The 15,224-nt window shown below is 39.5% G+C and overlaps 1 protein-coding gene across 1 annotated transcript in view; it reads right to left on the bottom strand.

Annotated features, from left to right (window-relative positions):
* LOC146002020 (dehydrogenase/reductase SDR family member 11-like) overlaps nucleotides 1-15,224 on the bottom strand; it is a 66,634-nt gene that overhangs the window by 46,854 nt on the left and 4,556 nt on the right. Inside the window, exons 2-3 of the mRNA XM_083139728.1 lie at nucleotides 14,906-15,077; nucleotides 11,977-12,106 (exon numbers count right to left, since the gene is read on the bottom strand). Coding sequence (XP_082995854.1) covers nucleotides 11,977-12,106; nucleotides 14,906-15,077 — 302 coding nt within the window. The remainder of the gene's footprint in view (nucleotides 1-11,976; nucleotides 12,107-14,905; nucleotides 15,078-15,224) is intronic.

Genomic DNA, 15,224 nt, shown 5'->3' with positions numbered 1-15,224 from the left:
GCTACCAGTACTGCGGACCGGGTACCAAACTCGAGAAAAGATTGGAGAGAGGAGACAAGGGTGTGAATCCGTTGGACGCCGCATGCAAAGATCACGACATCGCCTACAACACCACTCGCTCCGATCTGGATGCACGTCACGAAGCAGACAGAAAGTTAGAGCACGCAGCTTTCGAAAGATTCGTTAGCAGAGACGCTTCGCTGGGAGAAAGAGTTGCAGCACTGGGCACCACCATCGCCATGAACACGAAACAAAAACTTGGATGGGGTGTGTAGAAATAAAAGAATTTCTCGAACCGTGAAAAAAATTTCTTCGGTATATAAATAACACTACGTAAAAAAAAAACTCCAATTGTGTTTGCCATTTATAAAATGAGTAAACAATCACTAGACGCCCAAGCATTAAAACAAATGCTAAATTCATCAGTCGAATATGTAAAAATTCAGGAATTAGAAGTGGACAAACCTTACACGATAACTTCCGGTTCAATTGTTTCTACCCAGTATGGCCCCAAGGCGCGTCTGTTGCTCAACGCACAATACAGTCTATTTTTACCAGATCGATACGCTGACATGTTATCCGACGAGAAGCTAGCTATTTTAATCGAGAACAAAACTCGAATCGTGTACAAGGGTACAAAAGAACTTCTTGGTAAAAAAACAAAGCACGTAATAGAATTTGTGTAACGACTCTGCGCGAAGTATATCCTTGAAAAAAAATTACACGAAACAAAAAAATCTCAGAATATTTATATATAAATAACATACCAAAAAAATTACACAAAAAAATCCTAGAACATATATATATAAATAACATACCGTGAAGATAACATATAGAGCATCAACATGAAGCCCAAGGGTGTCGTGTACCAGATACCATACTCCAATCTGAAAAATCTAGGTGCCCTCGATGGGTTACTCACCAAGAAACAACGCGAGAAGAAACGTTCTTGCTTGACAAAAGGACACGGAATGAAATTACTTCTCAGCACACCTCAATTGAGACGCTTGCAGCGTTCGCGAAAACAGCAAAAGATCGGAGGTTTCATATTCAGCATCCCGGCCATCCTGGCAGCATTGGGGGCCGTTGGAAGTTTGGCCGGCGGAAGTGCCGCCATCGCAAAAACCGTCATCGACTCGAAGAAGAACAAGGCAGAATTGGAAGAACAGAAACGTCACAACCTGGCTATGGAGAAGAAGGGGAAAGGTATAACCAAAAAACAAAAAAGCAACCTCGATGCTTTGAAGAAATATAAAAAAAAGAAGAAGCCCTGTCCAACTTCGATATTGAATCTCTGATCGAACTGTTGGGAATAAAAAACTTCAGGGGTGTTTTCATGTCCGATTCTCTACCCTCTGCTGTGAAGAAAAAAGAGTATGGCGTGGTCAACCTGGACAGTTACAAAAATCCTGGTACACATTGGATATGCTACCTCAAAATTGACGATAACAATGCATTTGTTTTCGATTCGTTCGGTGGCACACCACCTGCCAGGTTGGTGAAGTATCTCAGTGTTGCCAACCTCTACTACAATGACAAACGCATCCAGGGTTTCACCGATGTTAACTGCGGCCACCTTTACCTTTCCGTTCTCGCATACATGTCTAAAATAAATAACCCGTCGGTGGAACATTTTCAGAAAGCATTGTGGAATCTTAAACACAATGGGCGTGTTCCATCTCACGAGCGAATCTTCAATCTTGAAACTCACGCTGCACGACGACATCGTCTATCCTAAATCCGTAGCTCTGCGTGCATTCTACAGCATGTACCTCATACCTAACGTCACGCAGCACAACAACAAAATTAGCGTCGGAAGCGAACACATCGTCGTCACGCCAGGCCAATACAATCTTTCCACTTTGCAAGCTCAGTTACCCAAAGGTACGTACTTTTCTCAAAATTCGGTCACACACAGAGTGGAAATCGTGTCGGCGACGGAGACCGTGGACCTGGGTACCATGGGAGAACTTTTAGGTTTCGAGAACAACACAAAACTCGAAGCTGGCATCAAGCACACGGCAACCAACATTCCTAAATTTCTAGCCATAGAAACTCTAAACGTTCACTGCAACGTGGCAGAAGGTATGATCACGAAATCTTCGGACGGGGAGTTGCTAGGAAGTCACAAGCAGACGGGAATCATAGCCACATTCAAACCCAGTTCCGAATTCATGGAACCGATCATCTACACGCCCTCTTCACCGATCTATTTTCCAGTATGTCGCAACCGCATAGACGACATAGAGTTGGTGGTGACGAATGAGAAAGAAGAGGTGGTGGATTTCGCAGGTGCAACGACCACGGCCATCGTGGAGATCAACGTATAATAAATAACACGCATAGTGAAAAATGGAGCAAATCGAAAGTTACGAATTGCAATCTTTCCCTCCGAACCGTCGCACGTTCGCCAATCTCAACGAAGCAAACAGGGAGATTGAATACGACGTGGACGTAGGCGACGGCTTCGTTCATCCTCACAGAGCGGACCTCTACCTTCAATTCGACGTGGTGAAAAAAGAAAGCGGAGACGCATTTCCGCCCAATGCAAATTTGATACTCGTGGACAACTTCGTACCTCACCTGTTCTCGCAGGTGGAGGTGAGGAAACACAACACTGTCATAGACAGAATAGACTATCCAGGCATCACGTCGACGGCAGTGGGAACATTGAAATTATCCAAAACAGATGCAGCATACTACCAGGCGGGAGGATTCGAAGCGGGGACCAAAATATCGACTAGAAATCACACGGTGCTCTTTCCCATGCGTCTGCTGCCGGGATTCTTCTCGGACTACAAGGAGATCATGTGGAAGGGAGGATTGCGCGTCACGTTTCGAAGAGCGGCCAACGACAACAACGCACTGATGCGATACACCAACTTAAACGCCGACGGCACGCCGATAGCCAACACATTACCCGAAGCGGCCAAGTGCGTCATCCGGAGCATGGAATTGAGAATGCCGATCGTGGAATACGAAACAAACTACGCCCTCAAGTACAAAGCGGAGATCTTGAAGAGTCCGCAGGTGCCGATTCACTTTCACGGTTACCAGTGCGTGCAGAAGATGGCGTCGGGGAGTCACATGGAATTCGACGTGACGACACAGTTCAACAACATACAGTTCGACATGCCAGATTTCGTCGTAGTGCTCTTTCAAACCGGTCGCGATAACAACCAGGAAAAAGATTCCAGCAAGTTCGACGACTGCAAGATCAAGAACGTTTATCTGAAGAATGGCAGGAACGAAGTGTTCCCGCGCGAGAATTACAACCTGGACATAACCAAAGACGATTACCTCAAACTTTACGAAGCTTACACCTCTTTCAAACGCGTGACCGAGGGAAGCATGGACATGTACTACACGCCCAGCGAATTCAAAATCCGCAGGCCGATGTTCGTCATCAACACGACGAAGAGGAAGCAGGTGGTGGTCAACGATCGAACCAACATCAAGGTCGTCTGCGAGTTCAACAGTCCGTTGCCCGAGGATACCGTATGCAGTGTCATCCTGGTCGCCGAGAAGTCTTTTGTCCACGACGTGAAGAACGAGAGGGTCACAGAGCAGTTTTAACAAGTTTTTAACCTCTTTTCTTGCACAATAAGAAATTTTTGTACTAGCACAATCAGTTTCAATAGCACAATACAAAAATTTCACTAGTTCAAAATCAGTTACAATATTAATTTCATCAGTTATGAATTACAATATCATCAGTTTTTGCACTATAGCACAAGACAATCAGAATTTTTGCACAAAAATTTTGTTGTTGTTGTTTTTTACATGAGAAAATTAACAACAAAATTTTTTTTTTTTATCGTTTCAGATGCTGTCGAACATCAAAAACACATACACATACACACACACTAGAAAAAATAAGCATGCAACTTTATTTGTAACACACACATACATTCTCCATCTTCATCAAAAAATATTATAATAAACATAATTATTTTTATCTATATCTCACAATAAAACTCTATATCCAAAAATATTACAACATCAAAATAACACTAGAGTCGTTAGTACACGTTGCATGCATTACGGAGGTCCTCTGTAGGGTTTCATGGAAGTTTGGGGGAAAAAAAAAAAAACACGTGAAACCCTACAGAGGTGCGGCTATCTAGAACCGCAGCCATTAGAACCTTTTTGGGTTGGGCACCACGCACCCTGGCGAGGTTAGGGGCCAGGAATCTTAAAAAAATAAAAAAAATTATTTGTTTGTTTGCTTGAGTCACAATACGGAAATAATAAGAGGCGCGCACGCAGGTATGCATGTGCAGCACATCGTTGCCGCGAGAGAGGTTTGCAAAAATCACGATATACATTGGCGCTCGGGACTTGGAAATAATGCATATTCGCTCATCACTGTTGCCAGCTTAGTCTCTCTCTTTATCTTACAGCAACATTGGCATCTCTATTTTTTAGTTATAGGCGAGTTGCCAATGCACTCTAGTTAATAATGCTACATATTATACACACACACACGCACACACATACTGTGCTACCATCCATCCATCCCTCTCTCTTTTACGGCAGTATATATTTATTACCGGCTCTCTTGCCCAGTGTATGTTACACCAGTATATAAATTAGCTAAATCCTTACCAAATAAAAAAAAGCTGTAGGTAAATATTAGCAACACTATCGGTTGTTTAACTTTTCCCTCTCTCTCTTCTCTCTTTTTTTTTGTAAAAAGCTATAGCAAAAATACCAGTAGGTTGGCAAATTGCTTTATGCACTGTAAAACCTCAAGCAGTATTGCCAGCTCCTTGCTTTAGGTTAGGTTAGACCAAAACAAAAACCTTGGTGACTTTTCGAGTAAGATGTTGGCAATACTGCAAGACAGGCCTCAAGCAGTATTGCCAGCTCCTTGCTTTAGGTTATGTTAGACCCAAAACCTTGGTGACTTTTCGAGTAAGATGTTGGCAACGCCGCAAGGCAGACCTCAAGCGACGTTGCCAGCTCTTTGCTTTAGGTTAGGTTAGACCCAAAAACAAAAACCTTGGTGATTTTTTCGAGTAAAAAGTTGGCAACACTACGAGCCTCACCGAGCCTCATTTTCGGTTGACAACACTGCGAGAAAAGCCTCAAGCAGTGTTGCCAGCTCCTTGCTTGAGGTTAGGTTATACCCAAAAACAACCTTGGTGATTTTTTCAAGTGAGGAGTTAGCAACACTGCGAGCGCCACCGAGCGCCATTTTCGGGCGTGGAACCCGTGCCACTGTACTACTTTTGCTTGTTAGAATCTATTTTAGGTTTATGCTCCTAAATCAAAACTTTCTTTAGGTCTTTATACATTTTTTTCAAGGTTTTAAAGGATTTTTAAGCCACACAGAGGTATTTTCTCTGTTTTGACGAAAAAATTCAATGACTAAAGTAACATACCTTTTGTCGATTTCTCTCTCTCCAAGCTATGATGGTTTTTCAAAGCTCTAAACAAAGCAAAACGTCTGCTGCCACTGTTTCCTCCATGGTACAAAGTGCAAACTTCTGATCCCTGTGTTCTTGCTCACTTTCGCATCAGTTCGGTGCAGTTACACATGTCTTGCGAAGTAACGTTTCCCATACAGTTCATACCAGCTGACTGTAGACCAGGCGAACGAGAGTAAGTCTCTGCGCAAGTAATGACGCGAGACGGCTCCACCAATGAACAGTGAGAGAAACGGGATTGTGTAATGGGCGACGGGAGTTACCCGATTTCCTCGAGGAAATCTGTAAGCGTTGCAAACTTTTGAAAAGGATAATACCGAACGCACATGGCAAACGGAATGTATTTTTGTCTCCAGATCCGTACGATTGATTCAAGAATTTCTTAGGTAAATACTAGGGGTAAAACTGCAAGAGCAAAGTTTGACAAGCATTTAGCGTACGGACTAAGGTCTGGACCGTACGTCCGTACATGTACTGTCAGGACCGCACGGTTGGCAACGCTGCGCTTTCACAACTCGGTTTTCCTCCTCCTCCTCTGCCGATATGCGCGGCCCTGCTCTACAGTTAGCTGGGACAGGGTATACCTAATTCATTCTTCACATCAACAAGTAACTTTTGCGAACAGAAGAAGTACAGTATAGTACTGTATTACCACTTGTCGATAATTTTCAAAACGATGTATACAAATGAAAATTTCGTTAGAAAATTAATATTTGGTTGTTATAACTTTGCACATACCTATTAAAATTTCTTCCGGTTCTTTTGAAATTTTGTTGCTAACGATTGTAACTAATCAGTTTTCAGGAACTTTGAACCAATCAAATTTTCTTTGGAACCTACTTTAGGATTAACAGAACCCAATTTGAGATTTTAAGAACTTATTTTAGGATTTTAGAGCCTATTTTAGGACCCTAAAAGCATACGTTTTAGAACCTAAAAATCCTAGGTCTAGTTATATCCCATTAAACACGTAAAACAAAGTCATCGACATCAAACAGAATCCTTCGACGTTATTTTCCATACTGCCAAAGCACAAAGAAAAAAATAGCAAAATGTTTTTAATCACTACTGGATCTACTTTGCATTTAAATATTCTGCCACTGAAAATCATATTTAAGACATCTTGATTACAAGTCGATAATGATAATACACCCTAGCAGAAGCACTGGCAGTGGTACCAGTCTTTGGCCTCCAGAAGAACTGATTAAAGGTCATTATGTAAATCAATTTTCATAACTTTTTCCAGTACTTTCCAGTACACTAGATATTTACACATAAATACAAAGGCTGTCGCAGAGAAGGTGAGACAGATTTGTTCCTGGCTTGGCAACACTGCCCATGGTTTCGGCACTAGTCGCGTCGTGTAGGATGACTCATTCTGTTTCCGTAGCAAGTTGTCACATGTTAGGAAACCACGTTAGTGAGCAGCTGTGTTGATTTACGTGGAACGTGTTTCGTTTACCCCTCCAGGTTTTCGTGTATAACATTGCTTTTCGCGATGAGTATTCAAGATGAACAGCGACATGCCATAAAATTTTGTTGGCGTTTAGGGAAAAGTGCTGCGCAAACATATGCAATGTTTCAACAGGCATGTGCCGCACAAGACAGACTGAGTAGAGCCACAGTATTACCAAGGAGTCATTGAGACTCTGTGCCAGAACGTAGCAAAAAAGAGGCCGCATTTGAAGAACTCCTTCATATTGCACCACGATAACGCCCGCCCGCATACCGCGCGGGCTTTTCAGGTTTACGCGACGAAGAGAAAAATAGAAATTTTTGCGCATCCAACATATAGCCCGGACCTTGCACCCTGCGACTTTTGGCTATTTTCACTTCAAGGCCGTTTCACGTGGTCGTCATTTCATGACGAACAAAGAAGTGATCACCGCAGCGCAAGTTTTCTTCAGTTCGCTACCTGACGACGAATTTTCAAAGACATTCACAAAGTGGCAGGAGCGTATGGACGCTCGCTTAGCTCTCAATGGTGACTATTTTGAAAAACAGGTACGTCTACTCGATATGGCTGATTCTGAATAAAAATTTTGTGGTTTGTAATTTTTTTTGTTTCATTTTAATGATTCTTGGAGGGGTCCATGTACATGCTTGTCTTTTAACTGCTACGTAGTCACGACTTTTTTACCTATTGCGCTCATTTTGGTCTCAATCGGCAGATAATGAACCAAATTTGGACCCTAGTACATTTGCTAGCCAATGGAGGTCGCTGTTTTCCAATACAGGAATTAGTCTCACCTTCTCTGCGACAGCCTTTGTAAATCAAAGAAGAATGAAACACCATTGAATTCAAGAGAAATAGAATAAATGTAATAGTAATAATAATTATATTGTAACATTTCCTACACTTAGACGAACACTATAAAAATAATAAGGTACAAATTGTTTGCACATCGATAAAGAAGGGACTCCCAGTCTACCTTGAATCTCATTTGCAAATACTACAAACTTTCATCTTTTTCTATGATTCAGACAGTCAGAGAATGGCTTACATTATTGAATATAAAACAAGAAATAATAAATGTCAGTGGCAACTGCAAATCTCTGTTATGTGGTTGCATACATATATTATACAAATTGCTGTTAGGCAAGGATTCACAGCATGCAATGAGCAAAACACAAGTCAAACTTTTTTTTTGTGAAAGTCAAAGATTATTTTAATTTTATTTCATGCTCAGATAGGTTAATGAGAACTGGGCGTATACTTGAAACATTATGAAATGCGTTGCCATTAAGTATCGCACCCAGGACTGATTGATTAGCAAAATTTGTATTTAGATCCACTTATGCTCAGGTAGCCTAACTAGCACTGTGAAATGTGCCTCCATGGGGGACTGTACCTGAGACATCTTTATTGCAAGGTGGCAGTGTTGCAACTTAACCATTGGTTAAACCAGCATGAGCAAAATATCGTTAAGATAAATTGTACGTCCTGATCTCTCTGCTCTGTGGACTAATGCCAAAACTCTTACTAATTCCCACAGAAGCAAATGTTTGAAAAATTATAATAATTAAATGTTGTTAAAAATATTGATTAATATTAGTGTGCAATTATTGCTCTTGAATTATATGTAGTATACCAACAGTTTTCCTTCAAATTATTCAATAATTACAGAAAATGCTAACCCTAACATACTCGTGCTGTACGATAAACTTACTTACCTCAAAGGGGGGGGGGGGGAGCTCAGAGTCCCATTTTAATTTTAATCATTAAAATTGAAGAAATCATTTTGTTACTGAATCACTGCTTCATATGTTTAATATATACTATACGTGCAGTTATACACTAATTATAATAATTACAAAAATTACCATCATTAATATAATTATTGTATGTGTGTAACACACATATTTTATCATTCACTAAAGATCACTGTCATTACCCTGTAATCAAGGGCGCCCAAGTTCAATACCCGGTAGAGGCACTTAGTGGTTTGAACTGTAGGTCTAGTCCCGATTCACCTTAATGTGCATAAAGTGGACTTAAAACACCAACTTAATCAATCAATTATAACTCACAAAAACATAATAATTTTTCATTAATGCTTTTTTTGTTTATAGAAATGCAGTTGTTTATTAATTATAATAATTACAAAAGTTAATATCATTACCAGTAAATTGTACATTGTCACTGGCATGAGTGTCTCGCATGACATGCATTCAAAAATGACGTCTGATAGGTCCACCAAGTGCATTTTGCCTCCTATTTACATTTATGTTATGAAAAAAATTGAAGAAATTGAGGTCGTGGGCCTAATATCCCCCCCCCCTTTCGGGTAAGATAGAGTTAAAATACATGTAACATAATCATAAAGTTAATTTTTCTCATAAATCTGGTGCAAAAGCAGATAATTACACTGAAAGTGTCACGTGGCATTCTTGCAGGTTGTGTGAAAGGACAAAATGCCTAAAAGTATAACTCAAAGTATCAATCAGGAAATAAATTCCAACAAGTATTGATATAAATACATTGACATAAAGATCGGCTCAGCCCAAAAATATATTTCAGAACATGTTCTTCCCCCCCCCCCTCGTCCCAGAAAATATTTCTAGATCTGCCTATGCCAGCCTACATGCAGGAATCAGGTACATAAAAAAACAAATGAAGGTTATCATTTGACTCTCCCTCTTACATTGCCATTATTTACAAATGCACTATTAATTAACTGTAACTAAAATGACAATTACTACTAACAATATTAATTTGTTAATTTGTAATGTGTATGTATTTATAATAAATATTTGTTAATATCTTAGGAACACTGAAAGCTGAACTCCTCCCATTCTTTGTACATAAATATTGTGTAATGCATAATTTACTACTGGCTCTTTTACAGTATCATGATATACTCATAATATATCATCTTACAGGTGTTACTTAGAGTCAACCATTGTTTTCCATGGGTTTGAAATAGCAATTGACAACGGATTTGCAAATTCTTTCACAAAGGTTTACAAATTGGTTCTCAGTATGTTCTCTGTAAACCATGCAGTTAATCCTCTTAGGTGGGATTCTTTATATAACTCACTCTGTGTGTGTGTGTGTGTGTGTGTGAGAGAGAGAGAGAGAGAGAGAGAGAGAGAGAGAGAGAGAGAGAGAGAGGGGGGGGAAGAGAGAGAGAGAGAGAGAGAGTTATATTCCATATAATTTCATGGAAGATAACACTGGTCGATATTTTGAGAAAATGTTCTGATGTTTTCAAATCAATAGATGTTTCTGGAAGTATTTTGAATGCTGATCACGGAAATAACATCCATTTTCTCCCATCACCTCAGAATTTTTCACAATTCCACAATAAAAATTTTCATATTCGCCATTCCATTACACCTATTACAGAACGTAACAAAATACATTTATGCAAGTGAAATGTCGGTCGTTTACAAACCAATAGGTTATTCTGGGAGTGTTTTGAATGCTGATCACGGAAATAACATCATTTTTTTCGCATCACGCCAGGAGTTTTCACAATTTCACAATAAGAATTATCATATTTGTCATTCAATTACACCTATTACAGAACGCAACAAAATAAATTTAATTTATGCAAGGGAAATTTCGGTTGTTTACAAACCAATAGGTGATTCTGAAAGTATTTTGAATGCAGATCACGGAAATGAGATAATTCATTCATCTTGTCTATGCAACTGACTTATGTAATTTTATGTATGGTTTGACTTTAGAATTGAATTTGGAATGGTGTTGATTTGTGTTGCATTTAATATTAATATTAGATTTTATCCATACTTGGAAACCTATGGTTCTGAAGAACAATTGACAAATTTTAATAAGCTTATGAGCATAGTAAACCTATTAAGCTTCTCCTCTACTAAAATCACAGATCACCCTCTGTTTTAATGTCTAGGAAACATTGCTGCTTCATTTATACTTGGAATGGTATCGAGATGAGGTAAGTCTAGACTTGTCACAGCTGCATCTCATCTCCTGCATGATGAGGTAATTCTCGTTCTCGTTTGTGCTTGTTCTCGGCCCAGTCTCTACTCAGAAGTTTGTCAGAACTTCTATATTCGCTTTGTGCTCAGATAGGCTAATCGGGATTAGATTTGCAGTTGAAATATAAATATCTGCAAATGATTTATCTGATACAATTATATTACAACACCATTAAACCTTGTCTTCATGATATGAAAAACTCAATATGCTGACCAAGGCAGAAATTTATTTTATTATAAAACATAAAGTAAACGTAACGTTTCAACCTTCTAGCAAGGTCTTCTTCAGACTCTGCAAGTACTTGGTGCAGAGTCTGAAGAAGACCTTGCTAGAAGGTTGAAACGTTACGTTTAGTTTATGTTTTATAATAAAATAAATTTCTGCCTTGGTCAGCATATTGAGTTCTTCAAATTATATTACATTTTCAATTATGTATGCACAAAATAGGGAAAATATGAATTCTGCTCATAGTGATGGAATATGAAAACTTGTAATTTATATGATTTCATAGGTAGTAAAGAGAATTCCTATATTTCTATTGTGACAATTGTGGAAACATTTAGTTTTTGGAAACTCTACTTGAACAATTCGAAAGGGAAGAAGGTCAGTAGTACGTATAATCTATTGAATCAGATTTATATCTTATCGACCATTTTTGTTGGCTCCCGTGACGTAGTGGTTAGCACATCGTGTTATGATGCCAGGGGTCCCGGGTTCGAATCCAGGCCTGAGCATGGATGTTTGTGAGTGTACATCCACCCATATCATCACTCATGCTCTTCTTAGCAAATTAGCCAATAGTGAAGAAGTAAAACAAAGCAAATCAATCACAATTCGACTACTTCTTTAGAAGAGTACAACACCCTCCCATTACACAAGAGGGAAATGAGCTTGCAGTATGATTCTCGGAGTGTACCATAGTGTCACACACACTCATGTTAAACAAATCAGGCTTTAGCACCTTCAGCAGCACTCTGCCTACTCCAGTGATTGCAATGGAACTGAATTGAATTGACTGGTCTACCACCTAACCTCAAGAAAAGAAGATATTCGGGGTTTTGATATGAAGATTTCTTTCACCTGCAAATGTTGATTATTTGTCCATCATCTACGTTCCTCTCCTTCATTGACCTCAGGGATTCCCTAGTGCAGATGCAGAGTCCCAGGACATTCACATCTAAGATATTTCTCCACGTCTCAGTTTTCCCATCTGAAAGGTTTAAAAAAAAACAATTGCAACATCAATTCATTGCTGCAACGTCTGCAGGACTAACATAATGATTGCACCTTTTCAACAGATTGAAAGATATGCACTGATATGAGAACTGCCCTGCTGTAACAAAATATTAATACAATTTAAATAGAGAAAATTTAGCATTATGATACATTCATCTAGGGTGGCTGTTGATAAGGGGATGAATATTTCTTGGAACTTGGTGGAGGTTGGAGCAGGGCTGCTGTGAGGAAATGTGAGATCACTGCATAATTATTAAATATTGATAGTTTTAAATTATTTTACTTCACTTTACATTCTTGGATAATCACAAAGATAAGAATGAATAGTGATGAAATTGATGAAAGGAAAATCATAGGTGTGCGCAGACCCTCTGATTAGGGGGGGGGGCAAAAGCCTTGATGAAAGTTCAGTCGGGAAAGATAAACCTAATTTTAACTCACTGTTTAAATTGTATTGCATCGATGGGTGTGTGTGTATATATATACCCCCAAGCACACACACACACACACACACATACATATACATATATAGCCTACACATACATACATACATGCATAAATAATCAATTCATCCGCCCATAACAAACCAAAAGCAAAAATTATATAAATTGTCCCTCAAATGTGCGCTCCTTTTCTTCCAACCAATTGTTCATGCATTTAAGATAAAACCGTTTAGCAGCAGTAATTGTCTCCCTGGTAATTTACAATGCATTACAGAGAAGAAACTGAGAGCGAAGGAGCAAGAAAATTTTCAGATCCAAATTTTTGCAAAATGGAAACAACATTGATGTAATAGCTATGGCACAAAAAAATCATGTAGCACCATGGCATTCTCTTTTACATTTTTTTTCAATTTGATCTTCGACGTCCAGGGCCAACTCCTGCCAACCCCTAGCTACAGCTCTGACCTTGACAAGACTGCAAGAAGCGAAGGGAGCAAGAAAATTTTACGAAATGTATTTTTATCTGTATAAAATTTAAAATCGAGGGGGCAATTGCAGCTTTGTGTCCCCCCTGCAGGTACTCTTGGCCGTCTGGAAGAAATAATGCAACAAAGGCGTGAAAACTAATTCCATCTTGAGTATCCTTTTGTCCTGCCACTCTTAAATTCTGTTAGTCTTGCTTTTCTTTTTCCATGTTTGCCCCCTAAAATTGATTTCCGTCCAAGGTTAGGGGACAATGCTCCCTGCCCCCTGTGGTTGCGCCACTGCACCCTGAACCTTTATATATAATATCGTTTAATAACGGCGATAAGATTCCTCTATCCTAAATTTCTGGGTGAACATACGTATAATAATATAGGGACATGGACGTCTGGAAGGGGGGTAAGGATGGCCACATCTCCCCCTTAGAAAACGAATGAATTTCAACCCAAAAGTACATTTTCACACGTATAATTTGATTTCAGTCATAATAATTTACATTAACTATTATAATGGGAATGCAGGAAAGTGATAATTTCAAATTCAAGAGGTGGCTTTGAGGGGGAAACACTATTACCGGGGTAATATACTCCATGGTTAAATACCTTGCTTGTCCCTCCGTGGAAAAAAATCTGCGGACGTCCAGGATTGGGGGGGATGAAATTTGCCCCCATTTCTCCCCCGTGCGCACGCCTATGAGCACAATCACGTAAGAAAGGACAGCACACAACACAAGTCCAACAAAGTACTGACTGTCTGTGAATCCAGATGGCAAAGCATTATTAGTCTGCAAAATTCAGTTCAAAGTGTACTACATGGAAATGAGGTTGACATTTAGATTGCAGTCCTATATGTACGACATCTGGCAAATATAATGTTATTTAGGAAATAAGGAATGTGAATGGTGAATATTTAAAGTACAACAATAAGGTTAGATTAGGGTGAAAACGGGACACATAATAGTATGTATTGGGGACTAATTAAAAATAAATAAATCCAAGCTCACACGTGCGTATGAGTCATCCATGACTCATCTTCCTCCCCCTCCCCCTATACTCTGCTTGATTAATTAACACAAAAACCTATTAAAAATGACAGAAAATCAATGAAAAATGATGCCATCTCGTTCCCCATCTAATTGCAATAAAATTGTATTTGAACGTAAATAAATATTTCAAACACTTCTTTCTGGATTCTGGCATACTTCAGGCTTTGCATTTTCATCTGCTGGTGCTGGTTGCTGCTTCCAGCACGATGTGCCTGCCTTGCACGAAGAGTGCCGAGCGCCATGTTGTCTACATTAGCCCCGTCTAGTTGGCTACACTTTTTGACTCGCTTTGACTCTCTTTGCACCGAAGCATCCAGTTGGCTGCACGGTGCAACACCGAGTCCTCTAGTTCGTTGATTTCGAGTCAAGTAGTGTATTTGATGTCTGCACCGCCTGCGCTATCTTTCGGACCGGTGTATGTTTGGTGTATGGTCACGTGGTGCATGCTAACTAATCAAATGACCGTTTAAAGCAGTTTACAGGCATTTGTTGAATATTCTGAACTTGAACACCGCTTTACGTCTAGTTGGTTGCGCGTCATTTCCTTGCACCACTTTTGCACCACGCTGACACTGGATACACCTGCACTGCACCGAGTGTCAAAAAGTGCAGCCAACTGGACGGGGCTATAGATTACGTGATCAACGTAGATTACATAGTCTGCATTATCTACACGTGGAGTGTAGACAATTATTGTTTACGCGTAGACGCACATCAATGGTCAAATCCTTATGAAATTCCATGGAACACCACTGAAATGCAGGTTTCAAACACAATGCTTATGTTCAATCGGTGTACGTACCCATAAGGGAATCATCTATAGGCAAAATCCCTGCATTGTTGACACAAACGTCCACTCCTTGCAAGTTTTTCTTGATCCAGGAAAACATGTTTAGGATTTCACTTTCATTTCTGACATCACATTTCCTAGCATACAGCTTTCCAGGTTGATCTTTCATGTTGTCAGCCATTGCCTGAAGTAAATAAAAACATTAATAATATATGCACAGCACTCTACAACTCTAAGTAAGTAAGTGTTCAATATGTTATTAAGGAAATCTGATTGTAAAATATAAAATAGAAACTCTGTAAAAGCAGATCAGATGGACTGAGATATTAAT

Source organism: Lepisma saccharinum, chromosome 18 (genome assembly GCF_977018435.1).
Source record: "Lepisma saccharinum chromosome 18, izLepSacc3.1, whole genome shotgun sequence".
In the NCBI taxonomy this organism is placed as follows: Eukaryota; Metazoa; Arthropoda; class Insecta; order Zygentoma; family Lepismatidae; genus Lepisma; species Lepisma saccharinum.
Note: the sequence above shows the minus strand (reverse complement) of the source record. Positions and strands in the feature narration are given on the sequence as shown.